This window comes from Halichoeres trimaculatus, unplaced genomic scaffold (assembly GCF_033239565.1).
Source record: "Halichoeres trimaculatus isolate MK-OKI-2021-1 unplaced genomic scaffold, fHalTri1.1 fHalTri1_scaffold_5, whole genome shotgun sequence".
Lineage (NCBI taxonomy): Eukaryota > Metazoa > Chordata > Actinopteri > Labriformes > Labridae > Halichoeres > Halichoeres trimaculatus.
Window position 1 is genome coordinate 11,680,043 of NW_027437183.1, and position 27,873 is coordinate 11,707,915.

Genomic DNA, 27,873 nt, shown 5'->3' on the forward strand with positions numbered 1-27,873 from the left:
CATGCATTTGATATGGCTTAAGTACATTTTAAAATCCATAATAAAATATCTAAAATTTGTCCAGGGCAAACATAAATGGTCCAATAGAATAGTTATAGGGTTTTGTTTACACATTAACAAATGTCACAATAAATAAACTGAAAAAGTCAAATGACTACAAAAATTTTAAGACAAAGTTGGGAAAACATAAATAATTTCTAAACTGCTTGGCATTACGCACAGGCCCATAAAAACCTTTACAGAAATCTTTCAGAACTTTAGACATAACCATTATTAATTAAGACTCAGTTAATATCATTTTGATTTCTGAGATAACTTGTACACTTTCTCATAATGGCAAACAAGTACAATATATTCATTTGTTTTCAACCTGAAACATCTGATATAAAAAAAATATAAAACTTTATTTTTCAACCACATTGGTTTTGGAGTAGGCAGGAAAGGCTCATGTTTTTAAAATGCAAAACTTGGTGCAATCAAAAAAATGCTAGATTAAAAACAGGTTGTTGGGACAAGGTGCAATAAATACCCGAAACAGCAAAGTGTTATCAGCTGGTATTATGTTAATGCGGATAAAGGCATATTAGTTTTTACTAATGGCTGGTGAAATAACTGCTATTACGATATGTAAGTGAAAATGAAATATTCATGGTGTTTGATATATATATATATATTGCAAGTTAAATTTCAAGCTATTTTCCCTTCACTAAACATATTGTCTTACAATGACTTGGTTATTGTATTTTCTCAGTCAAGTTCAAGAAGTCCAAGTTAAGATACTTTAGAAACAAATATCCTCCAGAATTCGCTGACAGAAAATGTAACTACCTGTTATTGTTGATGATGATTGTCCTCAAAATTCAACATCTGTTACATTCAGGTGCAAATTGTAATATTTGGTTAAGATTTGGACACGAAACATAGGATTCAAATTAAGTCCATAATTTTCAGTCCACTCCTCTGGAACCTGTGTGAACCCCTCTGCACAGTTTCTTTGATCATTTGTTCTTTTTTTTTTTCTCTGATCAAACCACCTTGTATTGAAGACAAAATCAAAATAAAATTCTAAAACTGAAAAAAATCAGATTAGAATTTTTTTGCCCAGCGTGCAAATAATGAACTGCTGTTTTGCTAATGTAAATCTAACACTTAAACACATCACAGCTTTCTCTTAGATGCTGCCATCTTTTAAATTTGCGTATTCGTTCTCCCTCTGATTCTCCCCGGCTGTGAAGCTTTCCTCTGTGGTCCTCTTGGCCTCTTTGGAGAGCCTCTCAAACTTCCTCAGGAACACAAGCAGGGCCACCAGCAGGGCCGCCTGCACAGCCACAAACACGAACAGACACACCTGAGAGGCCAGGGCCAGGTCACAGTACCAGTAGTGACACGAGTCCAGGATCTCCTTTTCAGCAAGATACACCACCAGCCGTCCTCTCAGGCCTGCAGGAGACTTACAGGTGACGCCCAGGTGTGACTTGAGGTTGGCAGGTTGACGCTGCAGCCAGGCTCGCAGGTAGAGGACGCCACAGTCGCACACCCAGGAGTTATTGTGGAGGGAGATGGAGCGCAGGGAGGTCAGACTGTCCAGGAGCCCGTTCGGGAGGTGGGTGAGCTTGTTGTTGTGGAGGTGGAGATCAGTGGTCTCAGGGGGGAAACCGGTGGGCAGCAAGGAGGAGGTGAGAAACCTGCTGCTGCAGTTCACCTGTCGGCCATGGCAGGAACAAAAGTGAGGGCAGGATGATGACCTTTGACCTGCAGCTAGGAGAAGCAGACTGAGGAGCAGAAGCCCCTTCATGGTGATGGATCACTGGAGAGAAGAAGAGAGATGACAGAGTGATCAGATTATTTCTTGTTTAAATCAGACAGGAGAAATAATCCACTTTGATCTCCTTAATCCTGAAAGTTTAGGGGAATTAATAGTATCCGCATCATACTTTAACAGTCTCTAACTTAACTGTCCCATGCTTTCATGTGATGTTATAAATAATACTTTAGTTTTAGGGTGAATAATACATTACAGCTGCTGAGAAGCTTTCTCTTTGTCTTGTTTTCATCTTTTTGGCCGTAGAATTTGGAAGGTAATCCAACAGGGTTAAAATTTCTTCATTTGCAAAAGATGGAGGAAAATTGTATCAACCCATAAAGAAAATTTTACCCTTAAGTTTTTGTTTTGAAACATTCAAACATGTATACATTGCAATGGACAGGACAGTATAGAAAAGTAAGTCAAGCTGTTATAAAAGAGCACTCTGTCTGAGATGTTAAATCAACTGTCCACGCATCATTAAAAGGAAAAAAAACCACATGAAGTTTGAGGGCCTCTGTTTGAACTGAGTAAGAAGAATTTGAATAAAAAATTGTATAAAAAGCAGCCAGAATGAATTTACCTACTGTGCAGTGAGTCTCCAGAGGACTTCTGTACTCCTTCCTATGGCAGCTCCCTCTGAGACGCAGCGTGTGTGTTAGTGTGTGTCTGTTTGCTTTCTGCGCCCAGCTGGCTCTTGCTGATAAAGGCCAATGACACATATGAAACAACATTTATGCGCTGACACAACACACACACAAACACTCACACACACATGGACAAGCTTCTTACAGAACAAAGGAAGTGTACTGGGACTTCTTATCTTTTGCTTCTTTATTGTCAAATTAATTTCTTGGAACTCTCTTTAAGGAAACCTACTCTGAAGTAATAGAAAGTGTCCATGCTCGCCTGCCCTTAATGTTTTTATATCACCTTAAAAAGAGCTTGAGTTTGGTTACAGCTATCGATCTACACACATAAGATTGGGAACTCTTTTTATGAGGTCATAGAGAAACATTTAAGGAGAAGTTTATCATCAAAAATGTTGAATGAGCTCATACAAAGTTTTAGCTGGAGACATTGTTTCGGAAAAAAAACAAACTTGACAAGTTTTGAAAGATTTGAAAAGTTTTCTATAACTTTCTTGAATATACTGACATCTAAATAAGGCTTTTGATGATGAATGTTTCTCTCATTTCTGTGTTTTCTTAGTCTATGTCCCTTTTTGTGCCTATGCATGAATGTGCATTGCTTGTGTTTTTAATATTTTTTTTCTTAATGAAACAATATAAAAGAGATGTTGTTTTTTAAATCAACTAAATTTTTGGCACACATATTTAAAACAACAAAGGTTTACCAAAGTGCTAAACAAAACCTAAGAGAGTACAGCAAGAAAAGTAACACAAATCACCAGAAGAGTAAATATGTCAAGATAATAATATTCTCATCTAAAAAATAAATAAATAAATAAATAACTGGTGGAAGAAAAGAGACTAGTGAAAGTCTCAAACATGCTGACTCATTAATATTTAAAATCCAGCCATATTATGTAGTTTTAATGTGTTAATGTCAAATTTATATATGATCTGGGTACACAAGTTTATTTTGAGGCAAACAGGGAATAACTGCTAATTTGATTCCAAGATGAATGTAAGCTGTTGTATCTCTTAGCCTGGATGACTTTGTGAAATGTTGTCTCTCCACAAGTAAAGAAGAAACAAAACAGAAAATAACATGCCATCAAAACTGAAACAAAATGGTTTGCAAATACAGTGAAGATGAAATTTAACTGAAGGATTGTTCCTGCTTTAGATGTTTGTGTTACAATTTTGAACCCAGAATCTTGACATGTATCACTGTGATTTTGTATTTTCACAGAACAATAAAAATTAATTAAAAAATAATAAATAGAAATTTTCAACTCCAACACTTCCATTCTTCAGACTTTGTGCTGGTTTCTCCTCTGAGTGTCAGGGAGCCGCTGTGTGCGCACTGCAGAGGAAGTGTGTCTACAGGAGATAAACATGAATCAGCAGATAATGTTCCCGCAGCAGCTTCAGCGCAGACTGCAGCTGTTCAGACTCTAACAGCCGGAAGTGACCGAGTATGTTGAGCGAAGACGGACGGACTGTGATGTGTGACTGAAATCTGCAGAGAAACAAGTGAGGCCAGAGCAACGAGAAACAAGAATTTATTTTAACACCTTTATAAACAGGGCACAGGCTGAGCTCACAACCTTCAGGCAAAATATGTACTGTTTCTCAGCTTCAGCAAACACACACTCTCTCTCTCACACACACACACTCAGGAACACATCTTCACTGGCAGAACACAGCAGCTCACTTTCAGGGGAAATTAAAACTGAAGCATAGACTCCGTACTCTCTCTTTGTCATAGATCTATTTTTAAAAAAAGAACAGAGCAGACTGTAGATCATGGTACTTTTTAATACAAGCACAGGGCGACCACTATAAAGCAGTAAAAATAGGCCCTCAGCACTTAGCAGATATGAGTAAAGGCAGCATGCTTGCACATGCACCCTGCACTGCTCTGACTGTAATGTCAGAGGCTCTCCATTCACAGTAAGCCACCGGCAATAAGTGCATTTCCAGCTCAGCCAGCATGTTAAAAAATGCTGGGAGAGGATATATTAACTTGCCACATGTGAAAAAAAAACATCACATGAAGGTTTTTATGAAGATCGGAGAGCAAAATAACAAAGTGTGAGGTCAAGGGGAAAGAAACAGGAGTTATATGGACGGATAATTGGTTGATACTGGATTAAATTTCATGAGATACACAAGCTAAGGCATCCAAACACACACTCACAAACACATAATAAAAAACAATATCAATGTTCAGATTTCAACATCAACAACAAACTCAATTTCTTTACAAAACATCTTGTAGCACATGTTCATATACCCTGACAAAATATCCAAAAAGTTTAGCATGGCATTTATAAATTAGATACACTGAGTAGTAATTTAAATTACGCTTTTATATTATATATATGTTAAGACTGTTAAACCACAGCGGGGGCAGGGGGCGGGCTCAGAATGGGAGACAGATATTTTCAGAGAAGAAAACACCCCCAGGAAAAAAAAAAAAAAACCCTCCAGGCAGACAAACTATACAAAGCACCAAACTGACGAGAGATGCACAGCCAGAGTCACCACTAACACCACATCGCCATGGTCATCGTCATCATCATCATCATCATCATCATCCGAAGGTCTCACTGTTGTTCAGGGGAGGAACAGCAGAGGGCGCTGCAGCACAGATCTGCAGAGGGCGACATCACTGCTCTTTGTCATGCATCTGCTGCTGCATCTTATTCAGCATCTCCTGCATCCTCTTCAGCTGCACAGAGGGACAGACAGGAAAGAAGAGAAACAGAGGAATCTTAAAGAGTGATGAAGCAACATATAAAGCACTAAGATCACCTGATGCATCAGCTTTTGCTTAGTTAAAAAGATATACACAGATGCTGGGTAGATAAATTTAAACACTGCTGTGGGTCATCTTGGTCTTAACTCACTGAGAAATGTTGCCTGGTCTAATGAGTCTGGATTTCTGCTCCACATTCAGATGGTAGGGTCTGAATTTGGCATTAACAACATAAAAGCTGGATCCATCCTGCCTTGTATCAACATTTCAGGATGCTGCTGGTGTAATGGTGTGGGAGAGATTTTCTTGGCACACTTTGAGTACCTTAGTACCAAGTGAGCACGAGTTAAAGTCCACAGCCTACGTAAATACTGTTGCAGACCATTGTGATCCCGTTATAAGCCCAGTGTACCCATCCTCTGTCACAAAAAGCTTAAATCAATTCACACTGGTGGATGTTAAATCGGCAAATCTGCAGCAACTGTGTGACTCTATCATGTCAATATGGAGCAAAATCTCTGAGGAGTAATTCCAGCACCTTGTCTATCCCACAAAGAATTAAGACACTTCTGAAGGCAAAAGAGGGTCCAACCTGAAACTAGCAAGGTGGGTAAAATAAAGTGCACTGGAAAAAAAAGAAATCTTATCAAGTGTTTGTGTCTTATTTTCAGTAGAAATGGTCTTTTTCAAGTTATTTAAAGATAGAAATGAGGTCTAAATTGCTTGTAACAAGTAATGGCAAATGGAAAGAAGAAAGTTACTTGTATAAGTTATATAAGTTGTATTAGTTATATTGAATAAGTTACTTTGCTAGGTGCCGCCCTGTTGGTTATGGCTGCTTTTTGCAGCAGCTCTCTCTTCTTTGTCCGTTTCTTGTAATTTTTTTCATCTCTTTTTCGTAATCTTAGTATTTGGAGTGGATCATTACTTTGTTTGGCTCATTTGTTGGTCATGGACACCAAACTTTTTGTGGCTTCAGTGATATTTTTACTACGTTTTCTTCTGTTTGTCGGGAGATGCTACATGTAACCATGGCTGCATTGTTTACATGTGAACTCAGCTGTTAGCAGCCTGTAGCATGTCAATGCTAACTGGTGTAAGGCCTGATGTTTTCCCACAAGGTGAGGATAAGGAAGCCGTGCTAACCCAGCAACAGAGGGAATACCAGAGGGCAGAGTAGCATCATGCTATTCACAGACATGGCTAACGGAGCTAACATCAGACACCAATGCCACACTGGAAGAGCTTCACCTGCTGTGAGCAGACAGGATCCAGGAGACAGAGACTGAACAGACTGAAGAAGAAGTTCAGTCCTGGACCCTGTGGAGGTGGAGGCTGGATGAACTGGACAATGATGGACAAGCTGTCATCATCTATTTTCTTATGGACCTTTTTGCACTTTCTATACACTTTCTTACTTTTGTTTTTTTGATTGCTGCTGTAACTTCAATTTCGTTGCACTTGTTACAATAACAATAAAGTTCTTTTCTATTCTATTCTATTCTATACTATTCTATTCTAGTCTTTTCTATTCTATAAAGACATTATTCTAGTTTCGAGCAAATTTTTGAGTAATTTTCTCTTGTTCCATTGGCAGATTTTTTTACTAGTTGCAAGCAATTCAGACCTTATTTTTGTCTTTGAATAACTTGAAACAAGACATTTTTTCTGAATTGACCAGTTGAATGTGGCTCATATCAAGTATAACAAGACAATTTTTACTTAAAATAAGGCAAAAACACTTGATAAGATTTTGTTTTTACAGTGAGGCAGGTGAAAACACTCAATCCAGGAAATAAACAACTGTCTGGAAGCTAAAGCTGTCTGATAAAAGTATCATATTGTTTGTGAAATGAATATTTGTATCGTCATACCTCTTCATCTTTCATTTTAATAAGCTTCTCAGTCTCCACGTCTGGGGTGGAGAGCGGCAGGATGGGGATGGGACTCTCCATACGGTTGTCCTGAGCCAGTTTACTGCACAATAGAAGAAAAGGAAGAGACAAAATTAAAGGACGAGAAACACTAAACAAAATAATCTGCTCTGAAATCTGTCGGCCTCAGTGGTAATTTGAGATGTGGAGTTCTCTCAAGTTTAAGTTTCTCACACTCACCTGGTCATCTCCTGTATGCACTGCGCTCTGTAGTTCTCATAGTGGACGTCACAGGTCACGTCTTTGAGGTCGTGCATGTGTGAGCGAATCAGCATGTTCCTCAGTTTCACGAAGTCACAGTGTGACTGGTTCTCCACTGAGAGACGAAAAGTGTTGAATTAATAATGTTGTGATGTTGAAACTGTGTCAGATTTGAACTCAGACATGCACAGACGATACAATAATAATAATTTATGAACAAACCTTCAACAATGCCCCACGGGTACAGCCTCCCCCTCACTCTCTGTCCTCGAGCCTCCACCACTGTATTACTGCCGATCACAGCGAAGGGGGTGCACTCCTGCAAGACAAGAGGAGGGATTGTTTTTATTATCCCTCATTCATCCAAAGAAAGCAGAGTGAGCACGCTGGGCCCTGGTACATATTCACAGTTATTATCCACGTTCACAAAAGAGCACTGAGCGGCTTAAGAGAAGCTTAAAGACAGAGAGAGTTGTTGTTCAGTTTTCTGGCACAGATTTTTAGCTGATCTGTGGATTCAGGCAGAAAACTTCAGACAGCTGCTGATGAATTTCATCAGTGTATGAAGTTATGCTTTTTCTGTAGACTTTATAGGGTCTTAGGTTGAGTTTAAGTCAGTAAAAGAGAGAAGCAGGGATTTATCTTTCAAAGTAAAATATGAAAGCGTAAAGTGAAAGATAATGATGACAGTTTGGTGTCTTGAGAGACATTTCCGATGGAAATCTTGCCTGGAAAATGAAACTGAGTGGATTTAATGACCCTCATCCACAGCTGAAGTGACTTCCACCCACAGTGAGACTTGAGTCAAGTGGATTCAGGTATCTGACTCGCCACACTCACCTTCAGCTCCTTGTCCAGCTGTTTGAACTCCTCATCCTCATCAGAGTCACATTCGGGGAACTGGTACACTTTGATCCCAAACTTCTCGATTTCATCTCGTATCTGTTCACACACACACACACCACACACACACACACATCAGCAAACAGTGATGACTGGAACAATATGCACAATAAATAAGTAACACAGCAGACTCACTCTGTCTTTGAGCTTCTTTATCTCGTTGGGTGTAAGGCAGTCAGCTTTGGCGATGAGCGGGATGATGTTCACCTTTTCATGAAGAGCCTTCATGAACTCCACATCCACCGGGCGCAGTCTATGGACACAAAAACAAAGAGGTTATTAACGTGACTCGTAACAAAAGAGTTTGAATGTAGGACTCTGAGCAGGAAATCTGAGGGCAGAAAGGATGATTGTTGACTCTTTGTGTGTGTAAATGTGTGTGAATATGTGTGTGTGACATTACCCGTGCCCAAAAGGAGGGATGAAGTAGAGGCAGCAGTGGACTCGGTTGTCTTGAATGTTCTTTCTGTTCAGGCCGCTCTCATCCCTGAAGTACTGCTCAAACTGCTGGTCGATGTAGTCTGTGATCGGCTTCCAGCTACAACACACACAAACACACACACACAAACATAAATGTTGATTTCTCCTATGAGGCTGAATCAGGCTAACGTCAGATGATCACGTCTTCCAGCTCAGCTCACCACTCGTTGTTGTTGACAGCATCTCCAAACCCCGGAGTGTCCACGATGGTCAGTTTGAGCTTGACTCCTTTCTCCTCGATGTCGACCGTGTGTTTGATGATCTCTACAGTTTGGCTGATGCGCTCTACAAAGCAACCGAACCATAGCAGGAGAAAGTTTAATGACACGGCTGAAACAAGGTCATAGATATTGCTGAACAAGTCTGATTCTGATGTGAATGAAGTCTCCAAGAGTAAATTATTCTGTTTGTCTTTCTTTTGGCTTCAGTGCATGTGGCAAGACTGCTAAACAGTATCAAACTTGAAACATTAACATTTTTATTAAGGACAACGCTTTCCACATGCAAAACTTAGTGCAAACTGTGGTCAGCGGTCGGTAGGTATCAGAAGCAAAAATAAGAATTGTTACCAACAGCAAAATAAACTTTTCAGTATTGCCAGAAAAAAGTGGCAAATTTTTCAACAGGCTTTTAAATCTTTTTTTTTTTTTTTTTGCTAAGAAGCATTGTTACAAGACAGAAATCAACACAAAAACACAAATTTAGTTGCATTTTGTGCTAAGTTTATATTTCTTTGTTTAAAAAAAATAATAATTTAAGGACACAAAACAACAATTTTGTTGATCTTTCATGACAAATTCTTAAAAAAAAGAAGTTATTACTTTAATCTTTGGCACTTGGACATATGAGATCATCTCTCCTCATCAGCTGGTAGGTATCGTTTTTAACCTACATTACATAAACAGGACTAAATAAAGTGTCTGATGTTTTATTTTTCAGTGAGGCCTGAATATTTTTTAATCTTAGCTGAAGTTAAATGGATAGGAACAGGAAGAAGTATTTGTGGAAATTTTTATTTAATATCAGAAACAAAAAACTCCCAGACGTAGCTGCAGTGATGCAAACTGAGCTACCTGTTATACGCCTGCTGCTATTTGTGTCTACTAGTAAAAAGGATTAATCTAACACTTTGCTATGTTTACACATCCACATTATCATCAAGATGTGAATAAAGACAGTCTTACACACACTGAGATGATACCATGACAATATGAAGTGGACAAAGACACCTTGACGTGGCCTATCGGACCACAGACCACAATTATAACCATCCAGAGCCAGAGGTGACCATATTTGGACAAGAGAGTGGACACATTACTACGCCTCTGTCCTGATTGAGAGGTCACAGCTGAACTTAACGTCAGTCTGTTTAAAAATTAAAACCCAACATTAAAATTAAATGTGATACAAACTGGCAATATTCTGGTGTTTAAGAATATCACAGCCTCAGACTGTGTTTTTCCTGACAGCACAGTGCATCAATACAGCTGACACAGAGATCATAAATAATGCACAGACTCACCCTCAGCGTTCAGTAACTTCCTGTCTTTGTAGAGGTCTGTGAGGAAGAGGCTGTTAACCAGAGTGGATTTACCCATGCCAGACTCTCCTGGAGGAAGAAATGAGAAGTTAATCAGATCACAAACTCTAGCCTCTAAAGTTACCACAGCATTTGATCAAACTAATTTTAAACAAAGTGAAGGAAAAGTTTCTCACTCGTCTGTTTAACAGACTCATTTAGTTTTAGCAGAGTGAATATAATAAACTGGATACTGAGTAGTTAGATGAGTACGTTTTCTGACCTGCCACCATCAGCGTGAAATCGAAGCCTTTCTTCACAGACTTCCTGTGGACCTGGTTTGGTAGAGTTGCAAATCCCACATACTGTTTCTCCTATGACAGAAAAAAAAGAAAAGAAAGGGAAGAAAAATCTTAGTATCAAGAGTTTAGATTAAGTAATTCATGGCTTAAACTATTGAATAAAAACTGTGTAATGAGTTGGAAATAAGAGGGGAAAACCATCAACCTTGTCTCTGTATCAATAGGTTGCTGGGAATGATTGTATGTAAGCAAGGGTTAATTAAATCAACTGACTGATAGTTTATTTAAAGGGATAGTTCGGGTTTTTTAAGGGTACTCATCAGTCTTGAGTGCACTACTTATAGTGGAGCTTATCACACTACAGAGGGCGAAGGCTGTCTGACGTCAAGTTGAAGCTCTCACTTATTCTTTTACTTTTAATGTGGGACTTTTTAAAGTGGCTTAAGTTTAATTAAAAATCTGTCAGTAGTGGTAAAGAGTTAGCTTTTGTGCAGAAACTGTGGCCAGCTTCTCCAAATAGAAACCATTCAGTCTGTTATCTACAGAAGGTAGTGTACGTAGTGTACAGCATGAATCTCAACATGTGATGCCACATCAAAAACAAAACAAACTATTCCTTTAAGAGTGGTTTCAGCCTTTTTTAGTATTTGACGGTCTTCAGCAGTCAAAATGTATATATATATATATATATATATATATATATATATATATATATATATATATATATATATATATATATATATATATATATATATATATACATATATATACATATATATATTTATATGTATATATATACTTTTTTTAACCTAAAAATTTATCTTAAATCTTGCAGATTTATAAAATTAACACAAAGCCAAACCTTTGTTCTGACTTAAGGTCATTCAGGGTAGTCCTGTCTTCGGTCAACATGTTAATCAAAGCACTAGTATTCCAGTATGTTTAACAAACTCTTTCTTTTTAGAAATGTGTATGTATTTTGATGCCAACACTTCAAACTCCATGAAAGTAGAGAAACTTATCAAAGTCTAGTATCTCCTAGGGATGGGTGAGTAGCTACCGGTATCAGGTATTGGGCTGATACTAGCCTTATTTCAAGGTATCGGGTCTCTGGTAAAGGCTGACGATACCAGCAGCTGACACTCAGGGCAAAAAATCCTGAGTCCTCCTTGCCCGCAGTTGTCGCTACATTCTGTGGTTTGACACCACTGCAAATGGGTGCCAGGTCCTTTTCAGACAACATGAACCAGGGAGGGTTGACAAAATAATCATAATGTTAATAATAATTTGTTGAAAACAAATTGTAAACTCAGAGAGAGTTGTTTTTGTTTTATTTTGGACTTAATAGCAGAGTAACTGTGCTGTGTTTGATCAAAATTATCCGTCTATGTTAATCAAAATTTTATGTATCAAAAGCTTTCTTGGTATTGGTAGTTGGTGTCAGTGAGTGCTCAAGAGACAGTATTCATACTGGTATCAGTCTGAAAAAAGTGGTATCAAACATTCCTTGTATCTACACAACAAACACTGCTTCATCTGCAGCATTAACACACTGCAAAACACAGACCAAAAGTCTGAGATACTCACATCTAAACTACAACTATGAATTATGAGCCCCTTTGGCTCGAATAATTATTGAATTGTTAATTCATTTTCATAATACGATACTTAGAGTGTTATTTTCCTCTTATTATACAAATAAAAACAAAGAACTTATATATAAAAGCAGATCAAATAACTGGAATGGAGCTCAAAGGGTTTCTAATGAGGAAACTGAATGTATCTGGCAGAGTCTGGTCCAATAAAGTAAACCACAACAGACAGAATACGTCCATAACACAGAAAATCTACAAGTGTGTGGAAAAACACGTGCACAGCATTCCCCAGAATAACCAGCGTCTCAGACTTTCCACTAAAACTCTGATTGAATGCACACAAACAGAACCAGAAGATACTCGTCTCTCTTCTCTCTTTCTGTCAGACAGTGAGTCTCAGTGCTGCATCTGGCACAACGTCATCTTCACCCTACAGTCTGCTCTAATGTCCAGATATAAATACACACTTCAAGCCTCCGAGAGCATTCACACACACTCACAGAAGCTTCATTCAACAGACCTGAAAAGCTCTTTTTGCACTCAGTAAACACGCAACAAAAAAGACACGGCTGGAGTCCTCATATGCTGTCATAACTTGTCACTGGCATTTCCGACAACCGCCTCGGGTGAGGATTGTGTTTTCAAAAAAAAAAGGAAAAAAATACACATTCACACACAAAAACCACAGGCGGTGCAAACAGACAGTTTTGAAATGCCAGGAAATGTGGAAATCTGTGGATACATTAGTGAGAAAGAACTAATACAAACATCTCATCAGTAAATCAATCGTGATGAGGAGATATCAGGAGAGTAAACAGAGACACAGAAAGGAAAACAGTGAAAAGATGCTTCACTCAGTCCAGAGGTGTGAATAGTTCCTGTTTGTATGTCTAAAATCCATCCTGGAGCCTGTGATTTGCATATTATTTGAATTTTTCTTCACACTTTCACCCATTTTTCTTCCCCTCACAGAAATCCATGTTTTTTTTACCTTCTGCCTGGCAGTTCTCACTCGTGGGCACAGCAGCCGTTCCACCAGTTTTTCTTGCAGCATGATGGCATCCATCCCAAACCGCTCCGACACTGACGGACCGAAATAGCCACGGGTCTCACAAAAGTTAGAAAACAGCCCAGCAGGGAAGAGGAAAAGCAAGCCTGAAGCCTCGAGACCTTGATAAACTCTTTCCTTACTCTCTATCTGTTGTCTCTAACACACCTTTTTCCTGTTTTTGCTTTTTAAATATTCACCCTCTGTTCCTCCTACTTTCCCAAACCAGGGTCCCTTCTCCTTCTTCCCCCCCTTCTTCCCTTTTTACTTTCTTTCTCCCCTCTGCCCTGCGGCTCTCCGACTCTCCCTGTTCAGACAGGTACGGAGGAATTCTAACTGAGAGGGAGGGAAACGGGGCAAGGGAGTAAGAGAGAGGTGGCAATTTGAGGGAGGAAACAAGGGAGGGATAGAAGAAGCGAAGGTCTAAAAGAAACTCATTCATTCAGTCTGAATTCCCTCCCCCAGCTCCGACAGTTGAAAAATAAAACTCTGCTCTAAGAGAAGTGACCACCAGCTCGCAGAGGAAGACAGAAAGAGGAGGAGCGGAGAGAAAGTGTAGATGCTTCTTTGACCTCAGGGTGAAAAGACGAGAAACAGAGAGGAACTAGTTTGAACTTGACATTGTAAAAGCAACAGTGCGACTCAAAGACACAAAGGCTGCAAGTTCAGGCCTGTGGAGTGAGATTATCAGATTATTCAGTAAATAAACTTGTCAATCAGTGTTTGAGTGAAAACTCTGTGTGTGAAAGCTGAACAGAGGCTGGACAGAGGCTGCTCAGAGCCGTCTAGACCTGAGGATTATCAAGTCTTAAGACAAGAAGAAAAATAAATCACTGGAACAATACTCAGCTGCACAGCAAGAATATCCTTTCATAAATCCAATTATAACAGACACATAGAGTGAAAGTGTCCCTTTTGACTTCTAAAAATAATAACGGATTGATGTTGCTGATGCACTGATGTGCAGGAAGAACATGAATGGTTGCTCCTTTTTAACAACATTAAGATCATGTAAGACATCAAATTCCTCAGAGTTAAAAAATTAATAGGGGGTTAATAGGGGTTTTGAAATTATTAAAGGTTAGCCTGTATTTTGATGTTTTGGTTGTTTTGGGACATTTCTGGGCAGGGAAGAAGTGTGGTTACCTCAGACAGTCACAGTGCGCCCAGTGCACAAGTAACATTGTGTGTTGGTAATTGCGAGTGGAAGAAGCTATCCTGGGTGGCTACAATAGTGGACGTACCATGGATGAAAAAAAAACACAAGTAACATTGTACAACGAAATATCAAAAGATAAAGCTTTTTACTAAACAAGGGTGAAGCTTGGCTCGACTTTCAATCGCTTTTAGGCAATGTAGAGCAGCACTGGATAAAGAGCGACATGACTTGGCTTTATGCTAACCAGGTATGTATCAAGCACCCGTGATTAGCTTGTGCTAACAAAGTCAGGTGCATGGCTCCAGAGTCTCTTCTATGTAGAAATGCGATACTGCAGGTGGTTGCTAGGCTTGTGAATGTGTTTATGTAGTCATGGTCAGAGGCTGTGGGTGTGTGGTGCCGCTGGCACTGAGCCAAGGAGGAGGGGCCCAGTTTGAATGTTGTGTTTACTAACAAGTGACGAAAATCCCTACCTATAAGAAGCTAAAAAAGAAAAATAACTTAAGTAGAACTGCTCACATATTTATGGAGTAACATCATTTTTGCCAAGAGGTCCCAAGTAGATTTTTAACTGGGATCACAAGCCAGCAGTTCAGGGGTCGAAGTTAAAATCTGTGTGGAAGAAGCACGAAAGTAACACCTAACTAAACTGTCATAAATTGTATTTAGAAACCGTATGAACTGCATGTTATGGTATACTTTTCTGCTGACTGTATGACCGTCATTGTACCATAGTACCACTCTATGTATTTACCATCATCCTTTTAATAACAAAGTCTGCACACAGCAGATACTGAGGAGCTAAATGACACAGACTCATGGTAATAGTAGCTTTCTCATGCTGCCAAGACAGTCACCACTTAGGATGAACCAGAAATTAAAATAAACAGAAGTATCACCTATTAGATGAGTTTATTGAAAGATTTTTAGCCTTCGTGTGCCAGGAGCCAGTTAGCTCAGCTCAGCTTAAATATTAAAAGCAGGGACACTAAGCTCACATGGTTGCGTCAATATATAACAAAAGCACTTTAAAAACTCTTATTTGTCACTCTTACACTTTTGATCTTTGAACAGATAAAATAAAGATATGATGTGTTTAAGGAGTGTGTATGGTTTCCTAACTCCTGTTTTCCAACAGGAACATCATTAATCTCAATTAACTCTTGTCTTAAAAACAAAGTATAATATTTCTCCAAGCTTCAATCTGTTGGACTTTTTCCAAATCATGGGAATGAAATCCAATATTAGATCCATACATGATTATATGTCTGAATAATCTGTACATGTGCTTGTGTTTAGGGAGCATTAAAGGGTGCTGTAGACTAAAAAAGTTAGAGAAGCTCTGATCTAGAGTGTAATAATAAAGCTCATCAGTCACCCCGTCGTCCCCACTGGTCACTTTAGGAGTGTGTGCATCAGTGTGTGTGTTGAGGTGAGTGAGGTACAAGGCGCTCAGAGGTTGCAGACAATTACTTCCAGATGTAACAGTTCTGTGTGTGTGTGTGTGTGTGTGTGTGTGTCAGCGTGTATGTGTGTGTGTGTGTGTGTGTGTGTGTGTGTGTGTGTGTGTGTGTGTGTGTGTGTGTATGTGTGAGTGTGTTTGGGTGTGTCCAACTCATACATGATGTGGGCAGCAGAACCTAAACGCTCTTTGAAATAAACGGCCCTTTTTTCTCTTTTCTTCCCTATAACGTCGGCACACCCGGCTGTGATGCCACGTGCAGGGTCTTTTACTACCACTCCACACCACAAGGGGGAGTCAGAGGACTCAGATGAAATATTGATGGTCTGGGTCTACTGCTGCCTCCTGAAGGGGAAAAAGGATCCTGTTGTCTTAGTCTGTGTGGTGCTGATGCAAAAAATGTGATGTTAGATGAAGAGTTTAACTGTTACAGAGACATGAAAGAGTGTGTGTGTGTGTGTGTGTGTGTGTGTGTGTGTGTGTGTGTGTGTGTGTGTGTGTGTGTGTGTGTGTGTGTGTGTGTGTGTGTGTGTGTGTGTGTGTGTGTGTGAGGGGGGCTGGGTGGGTTAATGTGAATAGAAGAAAGGAACAGATGTCGTGAAATGGTTTTAAGACAGCCCCCAGGAAAATCCCTCCACCTTTCCTTCCTCAGTTGCCAGCTGTCTCTCTCCAATCCACACAAACTAAACCACCAAAATGACACACATTATCTGTACCAGTCACACTTCATTTGTTTCTGACAAATTTATCAGCATACTTCATTTTCTTGCCATGAAGTGAAGCCATAAAAACTCCTCCTCACTCATTTCCTTACTGAAGACTCTACAGCCTGTTGTTGCAGTTTTCCTGAATCTACCAGCTTCCAATTTTAAAAACAAATGAGCAGATTATAATTTGAACAAGGGGCTATTCAGACTTGAACTTTAATCTTTTGAAAGATAAGAAAGGAGATTAAAACTCGCTCATTTTTGTCACCAAAATGTCTGGCTCTGTCTGTTTAAAAAGATACTAAGCATCAACTTATGTACCGCTAACAAACTGCTGCTTTTGCCGAACCTTTCTTTGCAGATTTAGTGAAATAGGGATAATTTGTAAACAGGTGAGTATGCTGGTTGGGGATTTTCAGATTATCAAGTAACAAGTCTAATGCTAAGCTAATCTTAAATACTTGTGACTTCAGCTTTATAATTACTGGACAGACATGTGACACTCTGAAACTCATGTTTTACTTAAAGATAGTATCAGCCGCGAAGGCTTTCAGCATTAATTTATTGATGGCAGAGCCAGACCAAATCTCACTTTGTTAATCTTAAATCAAACAAATGTTGTAATTGCTGCCTGCCACTTTCTGTCAATCAATGGAATTATAATCACTGCATGTAGTTACTGAAGTACTGCACTTAAGTTTTCTTGTCTTCTGGCTTTAATATATTTTTTATCCATTTATTGAGAGATTGGACAATAGATAAAGGGGGAAACTAGGAAGACACAGTAGGATCGGAGCTGAACCTGACCAGTCGTGCTCATCTTAAGGACTGTGATCACTGCATATGGAGCATGTGATGTAACTGCAGAGCACAACCCCCTCCTCTTGTTAAACATAATCAAACTAGCAGTAAATAAGTTTGCCTGGGGGAAATAAAGTGTGTGCTATGACATTGTATGTAACTGCCTTTTGTATATATTGTATATCATATTATATTTTGGTACATACTATTGAATTAGAGCTTTTGAAGCTTAGCTCTTTGTATTGCTTTATTGCACGGTACGGTATCATCACATCATGTTATCGTATGGTATAATAATACACATCTTATGACATGGTATTTTATCGCAGTTTCTATCATATCTTGAAACATATCTTTTTACATCATTTTTTATTAATCATATTTTGTCCTTTAACTCAAGCCACATCATCTAGTTTTTCTTTTCTGTATAAATGTTATTGTATTGAAGCTTTTGTAATTGTATTTCTGCCTTTCTGTGTGGAGTTTGCATGTTCTCCCTGTGCATGTGTGGGCTCTCTCGGGGTAATCCAGCTTCCTCTCACAGTCCCGAAACATGCTCATCAGGTTAATTGGTGATTCTGATTGCCCGTAGGTGTAAGTGTGAAAGGCTGTCTGTCTCTGTAAGTCAGCACTGTGTTTGACTGGTGACCAGTCCAGGGCTTACCCATCTCTCACCCTAAGACAGCAGAGATAGGCTCCAGCCACCCACAACCCTGAATAGGATAAGCTGTAGAAGATGAATAAATGATTGAATCTTGAATTGCCCGTACTGTATCTTATTTTGTCAAAATGTGTCATATCCTGTCAAAACTTTGTGTATGGTATTCAATTGCGCTGTATCATATCATATCATATCATATCATATCATATCATATCATATCATATCATATCGTATCGTATCGTATCGTATCGTATCGTATGGTATCATTTTGTATCATATCATATTGTATCATTTTGTATCATATCATATTATATTATATCATTTTGTATCATTTCATATTATATATTATACCATTTTGTATCATACAATATCGTATCATTTTGTTTCATACCATATCATTTGTATCATTTTGTATCATTTTGTATTATGTAACATCATATCAAATCATATCATATTGTATCATTTAGGATCATATATTGTATCATATCATATCATATTATATCATTTCATATCATATCATATCATATCATATCATATCATATCATATCATATCATTTTGTGTCATATATATCGTATCATTTTGTATCATATCATATTGTATCATCTTGGATTGTTTCGGATCATTTTGTATCATTTTGCATAATTTTGTATTATGTCGTATCATGTCATACAGTAGGATACTGCAATTTTGTTTTGTATCATATATAATTACTTTATTTCCTCTGTCAGTAGTTTCAACAACATATTCTTAGGTTCTGATCCTCATATGAATGAAATATTGTATCCAACTTTGCAATTATATATTTTAGAAAGAAGTACAAATATTTTTCACACTCAGAATATTAATCTTGCCTTTAGATGTTCCATGACTCTCTCATCGAGTTTTTCTCAGTGTTGATATGTTCCACTGACTGCAGAGGCAGAGGTCCAGGCATCAGCCAGCAGGACGCACTAAGCTTCTTCCTCTCACTCATACAAAATCATGGCTGGACAGGAAACCACTCTGAAAAGACCCCAGCAGTCAGCTTCACTGCCAGGACACACAGACACAAAACTACACACACACACACACACACACACACACACACACTCTAACTAATCCAAATGAGTCAAGTCCCACAGAGTACTCATCATTCCCTGCTGCCAAACACTTCAGAGAGGCAGCAGTGATGAGACACAACACAACAACACAGCGAGGCTGAAGAACACATCACAGATTATTCACAGTATGTAGAAAGACTGAGCCTCAGAATCACTTTAGATTGTTTCACTAGTTAGCCCGTTTCACAAGATAATGTGTGAGGTGAATCCTCAGTGACGTGTCCTATTTTCTGCTCAGATCAGTGTGCAGAGGAGGAGCAGCAGTTCCCCAAGTGGCGCCGTTACAGGACTTAAAGAAACCATGAAATCACCTACAGATTCATTTCTTACAACAAATGCACTGACTTAATACATAGAAATACCGTGCAGCTGTTAATTGATGATGCTGCCAAATATGTATTTTGTGGGAGGGAGTCTGAGGGATCCTTGATAAGGTCTGAAAACTTTGGTTCGGGGTGAAGACTTCAAATTTGGAAACAGTAATAATATGGAAATGCTGAGTTTGAAACTTCACAGTAAGCTGAAATGAAGACTGACAGTGGTGTTGAAATTCAGTTGCCATTCAGAGTGAAACTGTTTATTGTTGCCTGTTGGCTATGGCTGCCTTTTGCAGCAGCACTCTCTTCTTTGTCCATTTCTTGTAATTTCTTCTCTTTTTCGTCCTATTTGTATTTGGAGTGGATCATTACTTTGTATGGCTCATTTGTTGGTCATGGACACCACACTTTTTGTGGCTTCAGTGATAATTTTTCTACTTTCTTCTCCTGTGTTTGTCTGGAGAGCCTACATGTAACCATGGCTGCATTGTTTACATGTGAACTCAGCTGTTAGCAGCCTGTAGCATGTCAATGCTAACTGGCGTAAGGCCTGATGTCTGCCCACAAGGTGAGGAGAAGGAGGTGAGGATGACGTGCTGGTTCTCAGGTGTGAGCTAAGAAGTGACGACATGGACCTGTCCTTCCATCCATCGTTATTGGGAACGTAAGATCTATCTCCAATTGGATGGAAGAGCTAACCATGCTAACCCAGCAACAGAGGGAATACCAGAGGGAAGAGTAGCATCATGCTATTCACAGACGTGGCTAACGGAGCCAACACTGGACATGAACGTCACATTAGAACAGACTGAACAGACTGGAGAAGAAGCTCAGTCCTGGACCCTGTGGAGGTGGAGGCTGGCTGAACTGGAGAATGATGGACAAGCTGTCATCATCTATTTTCTTATGGACCTTTTTGCACTTTCTTACTTTTGTTTTCTTGATTGCTGCTATGATTTCAATTTTGTTGTACTTGTTACAATGACAATAAAGTTCTATTCTATTCTATTCTATTCTATTCTATTTTATTCTGTTCTATTCTTATTACTGAGCTTTACACTGAGTGCTGTGTTTCTGACCACATGTGATGCAGCAGTAAAGAGCGCTGACCTTTACTGATGACTCTCTGCATCTCCCCGTCGTCCAGCTGACACTTTCACACCATTAACCCTGATGGCTTTGGTTAAAGTGTTGCCTGCCCACCAGTAAAGTGAGGCAAAAAGGGTCGGTGGGGAAAGATAAGGGGAAGACAGGAGGAGAGGGGTACAAAAACAACATAAATGAACCATGAGTCGCCTCTCTTCATCCTGTTTTCTCTCCATGGAGATGCACAGGCCTGTGTGCACTCGTCTCTTTTACATGCTAATCTGACAGCATGTAATTGCTCAGGCAACGATAAATTACTTCAGTGAAGGACACTCAGCTGTAGAAGCCCAGTTTCAGCATCCGCCTTTTCTGATGACAATGGATCCTTAAAGGGGACATAGCCTTGCCCTTGACTAATTTTATAAACACAAGGTTCCCCAAAATATATTCAGCTTATTGCTCACAGAGGAAAAAGAAAGTTTAGGAAAGTAAGAAGAACATAACTGATCTGAGTAACCAACAGGCAAGCTTTACTTTTCTTTACAATAAATGTAGATAGTTATTAAAATGCATCAGAGAAAATAAACAGTGCTATTTATTAAACAAAATTCCACCTCTGATGATAGCTACAAGAGCAAATTGTGCACAATCAATCCACTAAAATAGCCCCAGACAGGAAGTTTCTCCAGGTAAAGAGAGGATTACAGAAAACAAGAGTTCCCTGCAGTTTAAGAAGATTAAACTTGATATTTGTAACCTGTTTTAAAAGATTTATGCTTTTGAGTTGGTTGATGCCAAGTAGTGGGATCACAGAGTATTAGATTTGGTGGTTGTTTCCCACGATGTTTGTTTACAAGAAAGAAAGTTCAGATGATAAAAAGTTGTCAATCTAATCATAATTTTACTGATTGATTCTATAAAATGATTTTCATTTTAATGAGTTATTTAAAAGGAGTCTCAAGAGCTAGGATAATTAAGCTGGCTTGATTTGGACAACAGCTTTATAAAAATGCGAGTACCTGCACTTTGAGCTGAGACTGTTTTATCGACTGTTGTTTCCAAGCCAAGATTGAAAATATGAAGTGAGACCAACGTTGTGTTTAAACAGGACTTCAAAGCAAGATATGAACTGTTTTTGTCTTTGATTTGAAAACAGAAACATTTTTTGCCGTTAATTAGAGCTTGAGCAGTTATGAAATAATCTCGTCTTTCATCTCATTGGCTAACTGCTAAAACCTCTGATCCGTATTTCCACAGAACGTGTAATCCCAAACACATCAACTCCAACGAAAAAAAAGATTTTTCAGAGACTCTTGCAATCTGGGTCAGGCAGCCTCCAGTTCCTTTCCAAAAAGCCTCTTGAAACTCGGAGCTGAAGCACAACAAGCACTGCAGCGCTGTGTGTGAAACCCAGAGTGGGAAACAAGGTGAGCTGCTTCAGGTGAAAACAAACAAGAGTGCTACACGCTCTGCTTCATCACAGGCATGACACACATGTTTGCAGCATGACGGAATTAAAGTATGTGCATGTTATCACTGTGCAGGGCCGCACACCTGAAGATAAACAGACACTCACAAAGGCAACAGAAGCTGCTTAAGCGGGCATGATATTCAGAGAAGTAGGTTATTGTGATTGCTGTGGCAGACACTTCAAATACTGCAAGAATAAAGAGAGGGGTCTCATCTTCTGGTGTGTACTCGGCTTAAAGACAGGCTGACTGCAGAGCTTTTCAGATGTTAGTCTTTCGATTATGCATTCACTTTGTTGGCGACAGATATAAGTATCAGATGGGTCTTCATAAAATTCTGCAGATATAATAATCCCAAGAGCATTCTATCATCAAACTGTCCTCAAATCTCAGAATATTCCCTCATCCAAAGCTATATTGGGCTGAGAAGCAACGGGAAGATTTTAGCATGTTGGTTTTAGCATTTAGCAAACAGCACAACCTTACAGAGTTGCCACCAAATACGCTGGTGAAACAAGCACACACCAGTTCTTCCGTCTGTGTAACATCTATTTCACACTATTTTTAGTGTGTCAGCTGAAAAATCTTGATACAGCATGTGCAGTAGGCTGACTGTAGCAGCAAAGAGTGCTTTAAACATCAGAGAACAGCCAACCCAATCCAGTCTGAGTCACTTCCACTCAAAACAACAACCGCTGACTGGTCTGAGAAAGCTATAGCTAGTCTGTATCATGGATGTAGGGAGAGCAGAATGAAACGGCTTGTTTGCATTACTTTGTTGGCTCTTGATGGAAGTAGACATACAGTAGAGTGTGATTATAAATGCCAAGTTTATTTTAAGGCATCAAAACACTCTGCGTGCTGTAAAAATATGTTTCATGGCTGTGTCTGTCATTAAGAACTGATGCTGCAATCAAAAAACAATTCAAACCACAGAATTTTATTTTTGGTGGGACTTTTTTGGGGCAGAGGCTCTTTGACTACACGGAAAGGATAACTGAAAATCACCCTGCTTCTATGATGCTAGCTGTAGCTGTCGCCGTCAGTGTCATTGGTTGCCATGGCAACAATCAAGCTACAAAACGAAACTATTTAATTTAATAAGATTTCTTTTTGTATAATACTTAAGGCAAGCTTCAAAGGAAAGTTATCTTGTTAACATAGAAAATTTTATTTCAAGTTTTGTTTGTTTTGTTACTGTGTCAATAAAGTTGTGCTGAGAGACGTTACGTCTTTGACCGGGAAGCTGAGCTAACGGCAGCAGCTCAGTCTATGAAGAGAGAGATGGCGAGTAGTCGAAGATGCTTTATCTCGTCCTTTTTGTTTCAAACTGTTGGTCAGCAGGCGAACACGGTAAATATTGTCTTATGTTGTGTTTATGTACTTTGAATATAAGAGTAAGTCATTATATATGTTGTGAATCTCTGTGTGGTTGTGATGATTTGAGCCTGAAGGCTAAACTACTATTTTCCATTGTTCCAGTTTTCACGGTGTCTTCATGTCACTACTACTGTGAAGATTAAAGATTTGTGGACATCAGTACGAATCGTTAAGTTTTACTGACTGGCAGTTATACTAGACCTACCAGAAGGTGCCAGTGTGGGTTAAGATTATAATTCCTACCTACAGGCTGCTCCAAAAAAAAAAACAGAAAAAAAATTAAATGGTTTAAGTGAAATCTATCAAAGAGAAGAAGTCCAGGAATTTGTGGATTGGCCTTTCTCTAATTCCCTACTTGCAACACAAAAACACAGATCCACAGGGGGTTCAAATCCCATTTCCAGCACCCCACCCAACCCCCCTCTGGGTAACGCCTATTCCCAGTCCACAGCTGGTCCTCAATGGGAGACGGTGAGGCCTCCATCTGTGGTAGTGACCGTGTGGTTTTTGTGTGGGGTGAGGAGAGGGGAGGGTTGGGTCAGGAGAGGTGGAGATGATGGTTGAGTGTATTTGAAGTGAAGTGACACATATGGACAGACAAATGGATCTGACTCAACTAGTGTTCATGTCTCCTGGAGGAAATGTAACCGCTGACCTGATGTAACCCGACAGTGATGTCTGCTCAGACTGACATGACGACACAGGGAGACGATGCACACGTAATTAACTGTTTGTAAATTGTAAACAGTGGTTTGGATCCACATTTATCTGGATTAAATAAGATAACATTCTCTCAGAGGTATGTGTAATCAATCGACCAAACTTCTTACAATAAAACTCCATTAAAGAAGGAAAACCAGTGGGAAGAGCAGAGAGTGAAAGAATCAATAAGTAAAGATATAAAATAACACAATTCTGGCTATTACTGCTTTTTCTTCTTTGCGTTCTGCACAGAGAATTAGTCTCTACAAACACCTGGTGGGCTTTTAAATAATTCCTCAAATCCCCAGCTCAGCATGCTCTCTTCCTCTATTGTGATTTTTACATGTAGAGAATAAAAACGTGATTTTTTTAATCCTTATAGTTATTACTGTTTTAGGGCTGATGTCTAAATGGTGTTCGTTAAAAGCTCTGATGAATAAATATTCAGAGAATACCCGCCCACACACACACAGAATAACCACCACACAGCCTTGTGGGTAGGTCAGATGGTGTCGTCCACTCCTTCATACGAGTTATGAAAATGGGTTTTTTTTTTTTAAATCTGTTGCTTGGCAACATAATATTACAGCAAAGGGAAGTGACGGCATCACTCAATGTGAGGAGAAGGAGAGCGATTAGGAAAGAGGAAGGGAAGAAAGGAGGGGAATGTTGGGAAAATATTGATTTAGGATTGGTTATCAGCTCCAGATTTTTCAGCAGATATGATCTCAGCATTGAGTCAGTCACACCGAGTAACGTTATTTTTATATTTCCAGCTCTCACATTCCTCCTCCGCAGCAGCCTGGCTGATCCAGAATGATATGTTTTTGCAAAAGAGACCAACAGGGTCAGCTGCAGTCGAGTATGTGGGTGTGATAAACCGATAAAGTAGATAAAGAACGACTCACAATGTGTAAAAACTGTATCATGATCTAAATACTGAGCATGAGTGAATGGAGATGTAGAGGAGGACACAACAGCTGCTTCAAGGATCTTTCTCAGCGTTTCTACACAAACTGGAAACCAGGAATCTGAAAACATTACAGTCTGCACCCTGCAACAATCAAATAATCCAGCTTTTTTGGAATCTACTCACATGCTCGTGTGTATATATGTGTGTGTGTGTGTGTGTGTGTGTGTGTGTGTGTGTGTGTGTGTGTGTGTGTGTGTGTGTGTGTGTGTGTGTGTGTGTGTGTGCACAAAGGTTTCAACTACTGGATGTAATCCAACTGGAAATTTCAGGCAAATCTGTTTGCAGCATAACCAGCTTATATCTACCATCAGTGAGGGGGATGGAGGAGCACAAAGATCACAGAAACGGCCGGATACTGGATTAAAATCTACAAACACTGGACTTTTGTTGATGATTTTTCCTACACACTTTGAATAAGTGGTCATATAAGCCTTTCCAAAACGTATATTGCATGATGACCAGTTTTACTTTTAATGCTTGGAGAGCATTTTCCCACTGACTGCGACAGCCTCATCAGCTTAGGGTGCATGTTAAAGAGATTGTTTGACTTTTTTGAAGTGGGGTTGTATGAGGTACTTGTAAATAATTATCACCACAGGGTTAGGGTTAATCCTTAATGATTTCAGCTCCTTTGTTAAGACACAGCTGGTCTATCAGTGGCTGCAGACAGGGGGCAACTCTATCAAGTAACTCAGCTAATTTTCAGAAACCTGACCTGACTGTTGCGTCTACGAACACTGCAAAAACAAACAGGCTAACAGACAGCCAAGTGCAGTGCTGAAATTTTTCTAGATAGCGTGTACAATAACACAGACCTCAATGTTTAGGTTTGTGTTTCCTAAAACTAACTGAATAATGTGATAGATATGACTCTGTCTGCAGCAGATGATAGCCTGGTTTTTATTCCAGTTTTGTCCGTCTCCAGCAAAGAAGCTGAGCTGACTTTGTTACTCTGTGAGCAGGAGTAGGAAAAGTACTGAAATATTCCACTAAAGTAAAATCCCAGTCTCATTAATGACATTTTACTGTAAATAAAAACCACCAGTTTAATAATCTCAAGGACAAGTAGAAAGTACCAAAAGTAATAGTCATAATATAACCAACATATGTGAAGTGATTTTGACCTTGAATACTTCTGCAGCAACTTTTGCCAGTATTGCGCATTTTTAGACCACTGTACCCTCAGTCCATGGCTGATTGTTCAGCCAGACATAAGGATTTAATTGTAAATAGTATAAATAGCAACAGTAATATTTATTCGAGTGCCCAAGAAATCCTGGAAGAAGATTTATACTTGGACCTGTTGGGTGAGAGTAAATTATACTAAGTGTTGTAAAATATTTTGAGTTTTTGTTGTGTCAGCATCATCCAATCAGCTGCTTTCTTGTGAAATGTGAAATTTATGATTTTAAAATACTCAAATAAATACAACTACGGAAAAAGTGTCTCAATTACATTGTTAGTAAATGTGTTACTTTCCAACACTGCCTTTTAGCACTTCACCTTTAACAAACCCAATTTAGTAACATGTAACTATCCCTTTTTTTGGCTTGGCTTATTAGGTTTACCTCAGAAATACAACAATTCTAATTAAATACAAGCCATGCAATAACCACATCTTTAGTAATGATACTGTTTGTCTTTGCTGACAATAATTCAGAGTTGCTAATCAACACAGTAAGTCATTTTTGGGGTTGTGGTTTGTATTTGTTGACTAAAAATGTATGAAATTTCATGTTGACCTAATTAACTGGCAGCAGCACAATAATTTATGCAGTAGAGCCTCATAAACATATTCATATGTTGTAGTGGAGTATTTGCTCCTGAATCTCCTATTCCTGCATTTTTAGCTCTAAGGCTGTTAGTGTGACTAAACTGTGCTCTTTTGCATCATAAATTATTTTCCCCTTTTCCATTTTTACCAACAATAAGGTTCGCTGAATCATCCAAGCACACGCAAACAGCCCTTTCCAGTCAGCAGACACGCTGCATGTGGAGAGGAAGAGGAGAAGGAGGGGGAGGAGGAAGGTCCAGGGTCATCAGAGACGCGACCTCCCCTGCAGGCTCATGTGGCAGCTGTATTTCTGAGCGGAACAATGGTCAGGAAGGGTTTACTGTGTTCAAGAGTCGTGCTGTCTCAACAATTAGAGGAGCCATCCTGTGCACTCAGAGACCGACAACCGCTGATCATTCCGCTGAGTGGAGGAGGAGAGGATGGAGAGGATAGGGAGGATGGAGAGGAGGGATGCTGTCGTTTAAGGACCATGTTGGCTGCACGCCGGCCTGCTCCACATACGCGTCTAAAAATGAAACCTCACCCCCCTCCGTCTGTCAGTCTGCTCATCACAGCTCAGCCTGTGATGGCATGGCTGCCTTCAGAGCACCTTGCATGTATAAAACGCTCAGGCACATTTCCAATAATAGCCAATGTGTGATATTTGACACGCAAATAGTGCTGCTGCTGCTGCATCCTTGGCCGCGAAAAGCGAGATTACATTCAAATGTTCCCTAATTCAGGGCACCCCCAATGACACATTAAAAGGCAAAATAAGCATATAAGGGTGTCTCTTACCTCCGCACTCTCATCTATTGGCCATCACAGCGTGGAAGAGGAGGCGGCGCAGGTGCAGGGATGGAGAGCGACGCCCAGGGACACAGAGACATGAAGAGATCAGTGCATCGGTTCTTCATTAATATAGGACTATGAATCTAAATAAAATCAGACGCTGCACTTACCTGTTTTCACCGGGATCCGGCTCTTGTATCTGATGTTGCTCGTCATCTTGTCCGCTCTCCCCCCTCGATTTGACCGAAGCGTCGGCTCTCAGATAGAGGCCCCCTCGTCTTGCTTCCAAACCCCGGACGGACAGCAGGAGGGC

General features: G+C 39.5%; 2 protein-coding genes across 4 annotated transcripts; both read right to left on the reverse strand.

The window, feature by feature from the left end:
* Nucleotides 1-158: 158 nt before the first annotated feature.
* On the reverse strand, nucleotides 159-2,500 carry gp1bb (glycoprotein Ib platelet subunit beta). Of its 2 annotated transcripts, none has more exons than XM_074669495.1 (2): nucleotides 2,388-2,500; nucleotides 159-1,807 (listed from the first exon to the last, which is right to left on the reverse strand). In XM_074669495.1, exon 2 carries the CDS (start codon nucleotides 1,793-1,795, stop codon nucleotides 1,172-1,174), a length of 624 nt encoding a protein of 207 aa, XP_074525596.1. In that variant the 5' UTR covers nucleotides 1,796-1,807; nucleotides 2,388-2,500; the 3' UTR covers nucleotides 159-1,171. The 2 variants fall into 2 exon arrangements, with proteins under 2 accessions (XP_074525596.1, XP_074525597.1); XM_074669496.1 differs by having other exon boundaries at nucleotides 2,392-2,474.
* A 1,501-nt stretch (nucleotides 2,501-4,001) lies between these two features.
* Nucleotides 4,002-27,873, reverse strand: septin5a (septin 5a). 2 transcript variants are annotated; one of them, XM_074669494.1, is made up of 12 exons: nucleotides 27,731-27,873; nucleotides 27,567-27,580; nucleotides 10,515-10,605; nucleotides 10,235-10,321; nucleotides 8,874-8,997; nucleotides 8,636-8,770; nucleotides 8,368-8,485; nucleotides 8,170-8,271; nucleotides 7,552-7,648; nucleotides 7,309-7,444; nucleotides 7,069-7,171; nucleotides 4,003-5,167 (listed from the first exon to the last, which is right to left on the reverse strand). In XM_074669494.1, the coding sequence occupies exons 1-12, from the start codon at nucleotides 27,774-27,776 to the stop codon at nucleotides 5,105-5,107; spliced, it is 1,116 nt and encodes a 371-aa protein (XP_074525595.1). In that variant the 5' UTR covers nucleotides 27,777-27,873; the 3' UTR covers nucleotides 4,003-5,104. The 2 variants fall into 2 exon arrangements, with proteins under 2 accessions (XP_074525594.1, XP_074525595.1); XM_074669493.1 differs by lacking the exons at nucleotides 27,567-27,580; nucleotides 27,731-27,873 and adding an exon at nucleotides 13,120-13,496 and having other exon boundaries at nucleotides 4,002-5,167.

Bases quoted from the DNA above. Each gene is read 5' to 3' on its own strand.
- septin5a (XM_074669493.1), bottom strand. From the start codon at position 13,194: ATGGATGCCATCATGCTGCAAGAAAAACTGGTGGAACGGCTGCTGTGC. The intron at 8,486-8,635 runs GTAATGTCACAC...TTGTGTCCATAG, and splicing joins ATCCCTCCTTTTGGGCACGG to ACTGCGCCCGGTGGATGTGG. The intron at 7,445-7,551 runs GTTTGTTCATAA...TTCGTCTCTCAG, and splicing joins CCCGTGGGGCATTGTTGAAG to TGGAGAACCAGTCACACTGT.
- gp1bb (XM_074669495.1), bottom strand. From the start codon at position 1,795: ATGAAGGGGCTTCTGCTCCTCAGTCTGCTTCTCCTAGCTGCAGGTCAA.